Source organism: Ascidiella aspersa, chromosome 3, assembly GCF_963924565.1.
Source record: "Ascidiella aspersa chromosome 3, kaAscAspe10.2, whole genome shotgun sequence".
NCBI classification, from domain to species: Eukaryota; Metazoa; Chordata; class Ascidiacea; order Phlebobranchia; family Ascidiidae; genus Ascidiella; species Ascidiella aspersa.
The window spans coordinates 11,925,949-11,941,247 of NC_139449.1; the positions used below are offsets into that span (position 1 = coordinate 11,925,949).

Below are 15,299 nucleotides of genomic sequence, written 5' to 3' on the forward strand. Positions count from 1 at the left end.
GCACAAAGCAATACTTTTTGGTGAACCAAGCCTCGGGTCTACTCTACCTTAACTTAAAGAAGATCAGCAGCCAATCAATAGCTTGGTAATTTATTAACACAAAGATTCTAAATTTACAAACGATTGTATAAACAACACGAATGCAACAGTAACATGTTTTTTTCAAAAAAACATTAGTACATTACTGCGGGTGTTATGGAAGTGTAAATCAGCCACCTCAAAAACAAACCAAATTAGTACACAAAAGTGGTTTTAAAATGTCAACAGGTAACTTAAAAAAACGTAAACAGCAAATTAAAACCAAACAAACTAATGTAAATCCAACAGATATGTACACCTTTTCAAAAATTAATCCAGCTGCAACAGCATATCGCGTCATTAGCTTTTCACAATATGCATTGAAAGATAAAAGTATTTTTTATTGTTTTATTGGCATAAACGTCAGATATAAATTTGCACAGCAACCATGAAAGTTAACTTTTTGTTGATATTTGCAAAGTATCATCATGCAGTTTATGCTCCACATTACAGTGTCATTGCTGATCATACCACTTTAAAGTTGTTCAAAATTGAACAGCATTCAAAAAATATTTAGAAGCAGGTTCCCCCAAGCTCTGTTTAAACACCATGGCACTAATCATGCAACAAATTACGATTTAAAACCAAAATAACATGCATAATTAACTCAAATAACATGCATAACTAAAACCCTATGTAGACAAGAGCAAACTAACATAATGCAAATCAATAAACAAATCATGCAAAGTATTTCAATGCTCCTCAAAACTTCATATACCCAGGTAAATAAAGATATTTATTTAATTTGCATATCTTAAACTTAAAAATTGAAAATATATTTGAATTTGTTAAGATAGAGGTAGATTAAAACTATTTAATTGCCCAAAAAACGTTTTTTTTTAAAAGTGCTCTTGAAAATAAACAAAAAACATTTTTTTTTATTAAACAGAAGTAAAAGTTTTGGCCCTTAAGAGCCGGTTTGTAGTTTTGGCTCTAAAAAGAGCCGTTTTGTAGTTTTGGCTCTAAAAAGAGCCGTTTCGTAGTTTTGGCTCTAAAAAGAGCCGTTTATAAAGCCCATTGTGAAAATTTGCAAAGTCGATGTGTGACCCTTTTCAGTTGAAAGCTGATGACTGGTAGTGTATTTCTAATGAAAAAATACAAAAAGGTGCTACTTCAAAAAAATATCACTTTGAAAAAAGGAAATTAGCTAGTTTGTGAAAGACAAAAACTATATATCACACCATTGCCTAAAGCCACAGGCACTTAGAGACCTATAATAAAAAGTGTAAAAAAATAAAATCCTATCCCGTTATATCTTATATGCAAAGAGTATCAAGTTATCAACCTGTTACATGTGTATTTTATAAAATTAAAACAACTTACATGCATGACTAAATATATCCAAGTTCAAAACATATAGCTGAGTATACTATATTTCAAGTGCACAAAATGATCCATGTTGACAGCAATAGCACGATTTCATCAAAATGAATCACCTTTTTTCAACAACTCATTTCTAAGTAAAATAAATGCAATATGTAAGTACAGTTTTAAACACTGTATAATATACAATTAATTACTTACATGGTTATTAAACCTTCACTTCAAATATATAGCTGAGTAGACTATATTTATTTAAAGTGCACAGAGAATGACCTATTTTGACTGTGAGAGCATAACTTCAATCCAAATAAATTACTCTTTTTCAACGACTCATTCATACCTGAAATAAATTGCAGTGACTAACAAATTACCCTGATTTACATCACATATACAATAATAAAACTTACATGCAGATGCGTTTCACATCTTTCCATTGTAGAACATTTAGATATTAGTTCTGTGGAACTTCCAAAAATATATTTCATTTTGAAATTTCAATTCTACAACTTCCGATTGTGAAAATCCTAATTGTAGAACTTCCAATTGCAGAGTTCCAAATGTAGAAATTCCAGTTGTATAACTTCTGATTGCAAAACTTCTGATTATCAAAACTTTGGTCCAAAGAACTTTTGATTGTAGAAATTCTGATTCCCAAACTTCTGACTGTAGAACTTCTGGTTATATATACTTCGGATGATAGAACTTCCAACAGAGTTGTTGAATAAGAGGCATCAAAATTGAACACACTTTTTATGTAGATAGACATTTATTTTCGATACAACACAGTTGTAAAATTTAAAAAAGTAAGCAACCAGCAAATAAATAAATTAACTTTTGTAAACAAAATTACACCTCAATTTATAGATGAACATAATAAAACAAGACATATTGCAAACAAAAGTATAATAACAAAAATATACACAAAACAATTATTTATTATATTGTAGAATGTTGAACTTGTGAATATAGAGCTTTCAGCTGTACAACATCCGGTTGTTTACCATCTGACTGAATAGTTGTCGAGGGGTATTAAATTCCACACATATTTTGGTAGTTTGGATTTTATTTTCGATACGACACAGTTGTATATTTTCAAATAACAACAAGCAAATAAATATAAGATGCAATACATAGAAAGTGTACACACTACAACATTTCAAATCAACAAAAAGTATTACAATAAAAAAAAAACAAGTATTATTCCACAGAATACAGAGCTTCCAGTTGCAGATCTGATGTAGAACTTTAGATTGTAGAACTTGTACAACTTTGGATTGTAGAACTTTAGATTGTAGAACTTTTAAGCTTTGGATTGTAGAACTTTAGATTGTAGAACTTTGGATTGTACAACTTTAGATTGTAGAACTTTGGATTTAAGAACAAAAATAAGGAGCATTCGTTTGTAGTGAAGATGGTCTGTATTTTAAGAAAAGGGTTGATTTGATGGAGCAAGGCTGATTTGCTGAAAGAGCAATTGATTTGTAAAAAAATGATTGAAAAGAGGTTGATTGGTGTAGCAAGGCTGATTTGCTGACGAAGAGCTGAAAGAGCAATTGATTTGTAAAAAAATGATTGAAAAGAGGTTGATTGGTGTAGCAAGGCTGATTTGCTGACGAAGAGCTGAAAGAGCAATTGATTTGTCAAAAAATGATTGAAAAGAGGTCGATTGGTGTAGCAAGGCTGATTTGCTGACGAAGAGCTGAAAGAGCAATTGATTTGTCAAAAAGTGATTGAAAAGAGGTTGATTGGTGTAGCAAGGCTGATTTGCTGACGAAGAGCTGAAAGAACAATTGATTTGCAAAAGAATGATTGAAAAGAGGTTGATTGGTGTAGCAAGGCTGATTTGCTGACGAAGAGCTGAAAGAGCAATTGATTTGTAAAAAAGTGATTGAAAAGAGGTTGATTGGTGTAGCAAGGCTGATTTGCTGACGAAGAGCTGAAAGAACAATTGATTTGCAAAAGAATGATTGAAAAGAGGTTGATTGGTGTAGCAAGGCTGATTTGCTGACGAAGAGCTGAAAGAGCAATTGATTTGTAAAAAAATGATTGAAAAGAGGTTGATTGGTGTAGCAAGGCTGATTTGCTGACGAAGAGCTGAAAGAGCAATTGATTTGTAAAAAAGTGATTGAAAAGAGGTTGATTGGTGTAGCAAGGCTGATTTGCTGACGGAGAGCTGAAAGAACAATTGATTTGCAAAAGAATGATTGAAAAGAGGTTGATTGGTGTAGCAAGGCTGATTTGCTGACGAAGAGCTGAAAGAGCAATTGATTTGTAAAAAAATGATTGAAAAGAGGTTGATTGGTGTAGCAAGGCTGATTTGCTGACGAAGAGCTGAAAGAACAATAGATTTGTAAAAAAATGATTGAAAAGAGGTTGATTGGTGTAGCAAGGCTGATTTGCTGACGAAGAGCTGAAAGAACAACTGATTTGCAAAAGAATGATTGGAGATTGATTAATAGATTGATTAGTGGAACAAGGCTGATTTGCGGACAAAGAGCTGAAAGAACAACTGATTTGTAAAAAAATGAATAAAAAGACATGCTGATTTGCAGACGAAGAGCTGAAAAAACAATTGTTTTGTAAAAAGATGATTGAAGATTGATTGGTGAAGCAAGGCTAATTTGCTAACGAAGAGCAGAAAGAACAAATAGATTTGTAAAAAAATTTGTGAAAAGAGAAGCTGATTTGCAGACAAAGAGTAAAGGTTGTGAAATCAAAAGATATTTAAAAACTGGGCTTAACAGGTGACATTGATTGAAATTATTTCACCTGTTATCCCACCACTTGTGCTACATTAGGACATACAAAGAAGTTTTCACTTGCTGCTTGTTCCAATGTCATCCCAGTACAGTCAGTATGGAACCATTGAGGACATCGTGTACACTTGACCCAATCCACTTTTTCAGTGTTGCTGCACAGTTTGCAGTTGTTAGGCTTCAGTTTGCCTTTTAGACATGCTCCAGCAACTACATTGTATACTTGCTGACGAAATGCATGTACCGTACCAGACTGCACTAGACTCTTATTGGTGGAAAGCCAGCTTGCATACATGCATACATAAACTCCACAGCTCTCAGTGTCTGGCTGCAGGGTACGAGGGCTGCTTTCCACAGAAGTAAGACAAAAGCCAAACTTCTGAGTCATAAGGTCATTGACAAATGCCATGGCATTTTTCACAAATATGCTTGTCTGGATGCAAGTCATCTGTGCTGGGTCAAGGTACAATAAACTTCGCTTTTCAATATTAACAACAAGTAATAACCAATGGCGACCACTGGGATTCCATGGAATAAATATCCACTTTTTGTCAGAAAGTGATATTTCTGACCATAATCTTTGGATTGACCCCTTCTGCTGTAAAACTAGAGCGACCATCGAAGACACATATAAGGTGTTGCTGTGCTGTTGACTCAGTTTCCACATAAATCCATTAACAATTTCATCATACAGCCAACCAGTCCGAAAACTTTTATCATGAGATTGAAGAACAAGCTTTTCCCCTTTGCTTAAATGTGGCTCAATGGATTTAAGCTGTAACAAAGATAGAGAGTGTGGACCATTCATTAAAACAGTTTGATCAATGCGACAATAGTGTTTCATAATCTCAAAATGTGGTGTAATTCTTTTCCCAAGATTTTTTTTTTTTCGGATGAACCACCTCATTCGGGGAAAGTTTTGAATATAAATTTTCAGAAGGTGTTTTTTTCGTGACACAAGAAGCGTTTTCCTGAACTGACACTGAAGGGAATAATGTTGTGACAGAACATAGATTTTTCATTAAATTTGCATGAGCCCCAGATCTGGATACATATGGATTCAGTTTAGAATGTTTTCTGGGTAGCTCATCGTTATGAGGAACTGTTAAGGGGTTCCTTCTTTTCACCTTTAGGGATTTTCTTTTAGGAACAGAGATTTCAGATTTTCGCGAATCAACTGTGGGACCTTTTTGTGGAAGTTTTTGTTTTAATAATCTGTCTTCTGTTTTGGTCACTCTTAGTCCAGCTTCATATTTGCAAGCCTTTGTTAGTTCTTCTATTGCTGCATCGAGATATGTTTCCACTTGAGCTAAAGTTTTTTGTGAACTAACATCATATGCTAAAGATTTGATTTGAAAGGCTTTATCTGCAATTCTTTTGACATTTTCAACATTTGGCAAATCATTTTTAGGTAAAGTGGAATCTTTTACAGAAGTTTCTTCATGCTTGCTTGTCTTGTCATCTATTATGTCTTTGCCGTTTAAGGGGTTATCAATTTTCACTTGATAGGATGTGAAAGTTTGTTTTTCAATATCATCAAAACTATTTAAAGGAGCATCAATAGTGTTAACGATTTCCTCGTCTAACGTTAGGTATACGGACTCCGAATACCACTTTGGCAAAGTATACCAGGAAACATCATCAAAATAATTAAAAATTGCAAACATGTGTTTACATGGTAAAAAATGTTTCCGAAAATCACAGCATGTACACTTTGGGAATTCATTTTGGGAACCAAACTTTACAGAATATACTTCATCAGTAGATGTACTACCCACAGAAAATAAATTATCGATTTTTGCAATTTTACTGAGTGGCACACTGGTTGATTCAGCAAGCCGTTTCATGCAACATTTTACTATTTGTTTAGGCCGATTTTGCAAAAAGGTTGGAACATTGTCGTTGTACTTTCTGTAAGCACTTGAAGATCGTAGATTAGTTTCCACATATCTAGAACAGTAAAAAAGACTTACCATATATATTCGCTATTTTAACTTACATAAAACTTGAATCATTTACCTTTGTTTGGCTTGTGGTAAAAAATCTTTGTGCAAAACAGTTACTAAGCCTGACAGTGATTTGTCGGTACGGAATCGAATGTGGCATTCTTTTAAAATTCTGTTTTGCCTTTCCACACCATTATTAGTTCGTATGAGAACTTTCAAATTGTCAGCTCGATAAAGCCATACCCATCGCTAACAAAAAAACATTGCAATATATTGTTACAACTTGCTTTGTATATTTTATTTTTACTACTAACCTCTTTCTGCCTCAGCCATTCATTGTCAAAATACTTCTGAAGCTTTGTATTTTTCTTCCATACATTGTTCGCTCTAAAATTTTCAATAGACCTAACATAGGCAGCCTCGCTTTCGGAATTGGCTACATCTCTAGCAAGGCCTAGCACTATGTCTCTGTTATCTCCAACATTGTTATCAGCTCTTTTAACCCATCGCTCCCACGCCTGCTCTCGATGAAAGTCACAAATCAAAACCCGGCAGTCTGGATAAGCAAAAATTTTTAAATACTTTACCTTAAATTAGATGCACATTTTTATTAAGACTAGATGACTAATTGTAAAAATATTATTAGCCTGGACCAATCAACTGTAACAAACTGTTAAAACTACCTGTAAAAACATTTTCAATGGCATTAATTTCAGCATCACACTTGTCTGTCATAAAGAAGGATGGTTTCCATTGTGGACACCATTTTTTGATAACGCCTAGTGCTTCTTCTATGTCAGACTGTCTCTCATTTTGTAGGATAAAGCTGCCAACCACCTGGTATCCAACATTAGTTTTTACACAGAGAAAAAACAATGGCAAAGCATATCTAGATGTTTTGTATGTTGCATCTAAAAGACATATATTTTGTCCATAACGCAGAAGAAGTCTTCTTTGCCAAGCCATTTGATGCACAAATAACAACATTTGTTGACCAGAAATTACCGGAACAGTTTCGTCATTAACTAATTCTGGTTTTGTAGAAGTGCTGGCAATGTAAGGGCGAAATAAAAAATTATCTTGTGGATCAGCTTCTTGCTTCCATTCGTTCACTAACATTTCTACATTAGACTGGTCTATTTTTGAAAGTTTTCTCTTTTTAAAAGCACTGTAATAGCTACTGCGTATATCTTGTATTGTTGGAAAAAATCTCCTGTTTGATTTAGGTGGAGTTTCTTTGCCTTTGAAAATATTGTTTTGTACAAATAAAATTAGACCTCTCCGTATTTCTTGAATATTGCATATTCCCTCATCTACCATCTGGCTTATTTTCAAAATGATTCTTTTATCAACTGTTTGAAGGAATCCAGCTGCCTGAATATGTTCAATATAAAAAAACTTTTTTAACTTGAAATACACTGGACTCGTCAGAAATTAGTGCAGTTCTAAGCAAATAGGTCCACGGCAATTAGTGCATGAAAAGCATCAAAAACCTCAAGGTCTAAAAGTCAAGACTTTTCAGCCATTGGATGCCCTAATTGTCACACACCTTTTTGTTTAGAACTGCACTAAAGTCGGACTGGTCGGGTGTTACATAACTCTAAATAACCCACATTTACTTGTGAACTTTATTTTAGCGTCCAGGATGTAAAACATTTTAACATATAGGAACAAGAGTAAACATGTTGTTGTTACTTCTATATTTTAATTAGAGTAAAGGTAAAGAAAAATGACCAAGCATAAAAGGCCAAGAAGCTCACCAAAGGCTAAGAAGCTCTTGTGGTCTACATTATTTTCATAGCCAACAAATGATATTCTGTAACATATTTATACCTCTCCTAAAACATGTCCAGAATGGTCTTGACTTGTGGGAAACCATATACCCCATTCTGATAACTTGACAGACGAATTGGAAAGCTTCAGTTGAGTTACATTTTTGTCTTGCTGTGGAGGAATCATGATAATGAAAAATAGTACTTACACTACAGGGTTTATAGCAAGTGTAATTTAGTCTAGAGGCGAGTACATAATGAGTTAAAAATTTAGTTTAATCCCTGTAGTACAGGGGTCGGCCACCCCTGACATGCACGCCACTTGTGTTATGCGAGATATTTTTTTTTCAGGGCACGCCGATTGATTTAACATGCATGTTATATCAACTTAAGAGACTTCAGTTCCGTAATTTGCAGCATTGTGACATAACTTAGAGTTTATGGACAACTTTGGACAAACTAAACATAGAAAAATGTTTGGCTAGCGAGTTGTGGATAATTTGACACTATTTATAAACTGGCACACTGAGTACGAAAGGTTGCCGACCCCTGCTGTAGTAAATAAAAGTGACCAACCTTATATTCTGGAAGCAGTTTTATCTCCTTTATAATGATTTTGGCTTTGCAATTCATTTTTTTGGAACCTTGAATAAGTAGCTGCTTCTTTGTTGGTTGTGGGTGATCTAACAGCTGTGGTTTTTATTATTTTTTAATTTTTTTTTTAAAACTGTGTGAAATATCACCATCACTTACATGCTGGGGAATCTTATTTCGGCGTCTCTCATTTTTTGCCTTATTATAATCTTTTCCATGCTGGCATATTAAAGTTTTTTGCTTCACAACAATGTATGGAGTGACTTTATCCTCTTTCCACTCCACACAACTTTTGGCAATATCTGATTGCCCAGTAAATAAAATAAATCAAAACAAATTAATTTGGTGCTGGTCTAGAATCCTACCACATTTTCGTCTGGGAGTTTATGTTGCTAACAATATTTGGGTTAGGGTGTGGCTTCGGGTGGGTCAAGTATTATTAATAAACTAATCCCAACATATTTACCTATTTCTTGCAATTTAAACTTATACAACTTGTTTTTATACTGTTAAAATACATATGGTAGGATTCTAGACGAGCGCCAACCAATTATAAAACTTTCATGGTCCTTCAAATAAGAAATAATACTTACCAAAGGAACGGCTGTTATAAAAAATAAATTTTGACAAAGTTGATATTTCAAAATCTTCAACAGCCTGCTCAGCTGAATCATAGGAAGCAAACCACTTAAGATAAACATAGTAGTTAAAGTTACCTGAAACTTTATACAGTGGGTGGGTGCTCTAGTTACCTGACAAGGATTTATTTTCTGGCAATCCACATTTGTTCTTTTGACTTTAATAAAAATCTGCAAAGTAAAAGTTAGATTTTGGGGTTCATGGAAACTACTCTTTGTAATATAAGAACCACCTGTAAAATTATTAATAATTATATCAACAAGAAATATACTTTAGAGCAGCGGTTATTAACCTTTAACGTATGTTTAACCTTTTTAATTTACCCCAAAATATAAAATGTTTCTCATTAATAAAAACGAAATTAACAAATTACACCAGTTAAACTTAATGCGATGGCTGCCCTTGTTTTTCGGCAACGACAAATGAAGTAACTAAGAGACAAGGATGTTGCCAATAAACTAATAAAAAGTATAAACAATGGCGAAGCATCACATTACCGACACTAGACGGTAAAGAATAAATAGGTTCTCTAGCTTAGAATTAGCAGTTAATCTTGACTAGGAAAGTCTACAGGCTATCAATACCTACAGCTGGCACAATTTTTCTGTCCCTTTAACTAATGTGGATAATTTAATTAATAGATTATTTACCCCCTAAAACGAGGATTTACTTCAGGTTGAGAAAGGCTGCTTTAGAGGTAAAGTGATTTTTAAAACCAAGTACCTGTGTCTCTGGGTTTGAGGACAACCTTTCTTGCATCAGCATTTGTCGCGGAGTGGGTACACACATTCGACATTTGCGATATTCTCTGGGCTCAAAGAAATTCATCAAACATGAAAACATTTTAATATTCTTAAAATTCGTATTTGAAAGAGTATGTGCTTTCGTCGTTTTCGGGTCAAAAAAGTGGTAAACGCGGTAAAAGTAACGTAACGCATGAGTGGATACAAGATCACGTGAAAAAAATTGATTGGGTCACTATTGCTACCGGTCATCTTGGTCGTCAGTTTACAAGGTTGGGAGTGACAACGAATTTCGTGCAATTTTGAAAGAAAAGGGGGCAAATTTACAACAATTAATAAAAAATCTTTAAAGAAGATACATTTATTGGCGAAAAGTACTGTTTATTTATTGTTTGATACTAGAAAAACGTGTATTGAGTTATAGCCTAGGTTACTTTATGTGTCAAAACTTCTTTCTTTTATTTAACTAAAAACATGTTTTTTTTCACTGAAGGGTAGTAAAAACAGATATTTCCAATTATAAACACGGCAAGAATGTGCTGTCTTCCGAATTGCGACAATAGATCGCCAGATGTAAGTCTGTTCCATATGTTCCACCTAAAAGGGTATGATAGCCTAAATCAATTTTACACATAACAACGTATTGGGTAATTTTTGGCTTTTCCTAAAGAATAATTTGATTGTTTAAAGGTATGCAAAAGTAATTTACTTAAATGGGCGGACGATTTGGAAAAGATCATATTGGGATGCAGGCAAGATAAGCAAATTGTTAAATTATATTTGCGAGATGTTGTAAAAATATGTGACAGACATTTCCATGCAACGGATATTGTATTTCGTAAGTTTGACATTATATTAGGACTTTAATTTGTTTTTCATTTTGATTTATTGCGTTCTTAATTTAAAGTATTTATTTCATTAGGAGGAAGTAGAAAATAATTACGTGTTGGAGCATTGCCCACATTATTTATGCCAAAAACAGTAGTCAAAAGCATGCGACCACCCCCAAAAGAGCGCAGTTTGTTATGTGTAAAAGATGTGCACAAAAGCTTCACCTCTTTAAGGAAAGTAAATGCCCCGAAAGGTTGGACAAAATTTGTCAAAGAAAAATACATTTCGTTTTTTTGTTATAATGATTATGATCAAGCCAAATTTCGAGTTGATATTGCTGAAGACTTTAAATTAAATGCTTCATATTACGGTTGGGGAGCACCAAGTGAATGTTACATTTGCTCATTTGATGTAAAGAAGTGCACCGTTTTCAAAACACCGCGTTAAAGAGGGCGTGCGTCTTTCACTCGCCGGGTTATATATTGAGCTACTAGCCTTGGCGGTCTGAAGCCACGCATCGGGAAGTATCGGGTGACGTAACACATTTGGAATAATGTACAAGCTTTATTAATTTATTGTGTTGTTGAAACTTGGTGTTTCTCATAAAACGTTAATGGGCCAACGCCATTTTTTACTAATTTAGTGGGCCATGAGCAAAAAAAGGTTGAAAACCCCTGATTTAGGTGATGTTGTGGCCTACACTGGTTGGTAATGATAAATCGAAAAGTAATCAAAATCTAAGGGAAACATACAGGCTCGATTCGCTTGTTTACAAACTCTCTTTAATATAGCACAATCGGCCCACTAAAAGAGAGCGTAACTTAGTTGTTTGGGACCAATCTACTCTTTAGGACTGGTTTCCCGTTTTAATTGCAAAACAAAAGCAATCTCACAAGTTGGCCTTCGCGTGCTCACCTAAAAGATTAAAGTGGTTCAGACCGGGGCAAGTTGCGCAGTTTCCGCTAACATTAAAACACACACTAAATTGCAAATGTCATGTCAAATATTGACATTTAATGACATGTAAAAAACCTTGCGAGCGAACACGAAGTAACTCTTATTAGTACTTTAATAAAGGTCAATATAGAATCTTACAAAGCGACGATTTCAGTCTTAAATGCTTAGAAATTTTTGACCAACATCGTTTAGTTTCCGACGTTTAGACGATTTATCATGACCACAGTTATAGGATGTTGCGAGTAAAAGTATAAACACAGCTTGTTTATGTTTATAATTACTCGTGCTGTCAAAATGCACTGCCCAATACAGCATCATCAGTTTTAAACAAACTGGGTTGTTAGCAAAACATTTTGTTGATGGTAAGCTGAAAAAAGAAACAGAAGATGTGCAGTACGCAAATGGCATTTTAAAATCCGATGGTAAATTTTATTTTATTTTTAGCTAAAAGGATTTTGCCTGGTTCTATTTAAGTGCATTTAATAAAATGCAATTCAGATTGCGTGAAATTTGTTTTTGACAACTTAAGTTGTTGTTTTCTGTTTATTTTTTGATAACATAGGGTTGTCAGATTAATGCATTATAGTGATGATCGAACGTGTATCGAATTGGATCCGATACCTTATACCAGGTTCTTGTGTGTCGAACTTAGACCAACTAATGCCGTCACTATAATGTTATTGTCAGCGGTCAAATGCAGAGATTTCTACTTGAAAGCAAATCTTACTTCGAAAATAAGATGAACTTCAGTTTTAAATATAAATGAAAAGCATAAGTCAACGCTTTACTTATTTGAGCTTATAATGACATCATTTATATCTCGTCCAAAGACTAATGCCCAAAACTTATCGGTAGCTAGTATTGGTATCAAAATGAAATCAGCATTATCGTACATTCCTAATTTGCAAATCGTGTGTAGACGGCTAGACGCATCCAAATTACAATCCAATCGATCTTTTTGCAGAGTGATAATATGGAAAGGTGGTAGATAAAAAATCCGTATGACTTTTTTAATTTTACGCAACAAGACGTGTTCGAACTAGATCAAAATTGTCCTGATTTTTTGCAAACGATGTGTATCACCAAGGAACAAACCATCTAAATTTGTAGCTGTATTGATTGTCATACACGACGTACCCACAAAAAGAAGAGTAAAATTCTAATAACATCCTACCTTGAATCTAAAATTAATGCGACATTTCGTAAATCGCCTTCCTTAAATGGCTTTGTTAAGCCCAAAAAAATTGTCTGTTGTGAAGAATGTACAGCATATGCAGTGATTTAAGACAACTTTTAAAACAACTATTTTTACCAGGTGTTTAAGATTGGTTATTAGGAGCAACTTTACAACAAAACACGATGTCAATGCAAGCAATTGACGTTAGCCCCGAGGTTTACGCGGTATTCGAAGAAATTAAAAATTTAAAGACGTCTGTCTACATGACAGTTAAACTGGACGGAAATGCAGCAGTGGTTGACCAGAAAATAAAACTTGCTGAAGCAAATGAAGATCCATGGGGTCATTTGGTGGCTTCGCTAAGCAATCAACAACCAAGGTAATTAAAATTGGAAGTGCTGGCTATTGACCTGATCGCTCGTTTGCGCTTGTACCAATTTACGGGATTATTTATTGAATTTGGTTTGGGTGGTGGTACTATTAGATTTAATTTTCCAAATTTTGCATAATTTAAATGTTGTTTTTCGGAAATCGATTTAAATTAGTTTGTTAGCCGGTTAAATAGCCTCGGGGGTGCCTATAGGCATGCGGTGGGCAATTATTTAAGACATCGCGCCAAGCACGAAAAAATTGCGTCTTTATTTGTTTTAAAATGCAAATTTTAATTTAGATTTAAAGGGGGCCGTGACGCATTGAATACTTTCTACCGAAGCGTAAAAATATTTAAATATTAGGCTAAGTTTGTTTAACTTTCATTGGAAAGAGTTGAATAGCGCAGAGGCGCTATTTGTCTGTAAAGAAAAACATTGCGTGTACATACGTGAAAGACATAAGAGATAAAAACAATTTTAGTTTTAGTATTGTACAGGCTAAAACATGTGGTGGGTCATGACTAGATCCGTCTTCGAAAAGGGTGTTTCAAATTAAACCAAACATATAGAAACTGCCCCTTGTTTTCCCTTAGCTTTTGTATTTTAAGTAAAATAAGGCGCGTTCCGGATTAAATTGCTTGGCGGGCCGGATGTTGCCCAGGTCTGCGATAGGCTATTTAATCGTATCGTGGTTGCTAAACAAGTTATTGTTACTAAACCCAACCAACAAACATTTAAGCCTTCAAAATTTGGTAACTATAACACTTGTATATGAATACTAGCCTAGTTTGAGCATAACACACTTAGAAGTGATTCCGTTAAGTAAAGCAGACCTATACGCCCCACCTACTTTACTTTTCCGACTTTCGCGCGAGTAGACTGGATTTCAGCTGAATATTTGCTCGAGAACATTATAGGACCTATGCACGTTATACAAGATCAAATCAACTCAGTATGTGGTCTGCAATTTTTTTGACTCGTTGACCGAACATTTTATACAGTTATAAATTCAAACTAAATTCTAAAACTTTAAGGTAAAACAAGTCATTAAGTATTCGTTTGAATACAATTTGTTTGAAACTTGCGTAGGCTACTTAGTACTTACACAATGTGTAGTACACATTAAGTTGCTAATATGCAATCGAGGCGAACCGAACCTGATTAGTGATTATGCATGTGGCTTAAATTAGTGCAGAGTTTGAAAAGAGGGGGGAACCAGCTTATTTAATTTCAAATTTGTGATCTTCGTTATAACAATACAGAGACCTCCCTTGTGATATTCCGTGATGTATTTTATGAACAGAGTAAGCGAAAAAAAAGTAAACGTGTATCGTATATTGGCCAAAACTGTTGGAAAAGTGTAAAACTATATTACGATTTGACGATTGCTATTAATCAACAAAATCTCATATTATCCAACGTTTTGATTTTTCAAGGTTTATCGTCTTCGACGTTTTCGGAACAGAAGTTAATGGTCAACCATCAAATTGTTTGGTCTTTATTTTCTGGTGTCCATCTTCAGCAAGCAGTATGGTAAAAATGATCTACGCTGCTGCCAAGGACCAAGTGGTGAAATCCTTAAAAGGCATAGCCTACCAAATGCAAATGGAGGAAGTTCCAACGGGGCCTTGTGTCTTAGATCCAATTTCTATAAGTCATTTTGGTGCATTTTACGGCAAACCCGTTCAGAAAACCGCTACTGGTTATGAATATATCTAGTGCGGTTAGAAGCATTTGTATAGCATATATCCGACTATTAGTACAACTCGTTATTTAAAATCCTTCACTATACGCAACTGTAAATAAACTAAAAAAATTTGACCTATTATTTTATTAAAAATTTAACCTATATTCTGACCTCGCTTTTTACTGAATCGTTGTAATAAATTTTAAAAAGGTTTAAGATGATTGTTATTTGAAAACAGAACTATACAAGTTGTAATGTGTACGTTTTAACGGCATAGCTCTTCCATATCTTTTTATATGTGTCTATAAGAGTTAACAACTGCTGAAAAATTATTATCCATCGACTAAACTTTTTAATTTGGGAAATATCACAATCGTAAAAATAAATCAATAAAAACTAGACAGGGTGTGCGGTTTTTGTATATT

At 34.2% G+C, this 15,299-nt stretch overlaps 1 protein-coding gene across 1 annotated transcript; it reads right to left on the reverse strand.

Moving 5' to 3' along the window:
- Window positions 1-4,173: 4,173 nt before the first annotated feature.
- Window positions 4,174-9,897, reverse strand: LOC146160201 (uncharacterized). The gene is given in 9 exon segments (XM_083384897.1): window positions 4,174-4,932; window positions 5,285-6,107; window positions 6,177-6,352; window positions 6,418-6,659; window positions 6,787-7,477; window positions 7,937-8,043; window positions 8,409-8,771; window positions 9,063-9,156; window positions 9,832-9,897. Coding segments are annotated over 9 exon segments (3,321 nt in total).
- Window positions 9,898-15,299: the final 5,402 nt, after the last annotated feature.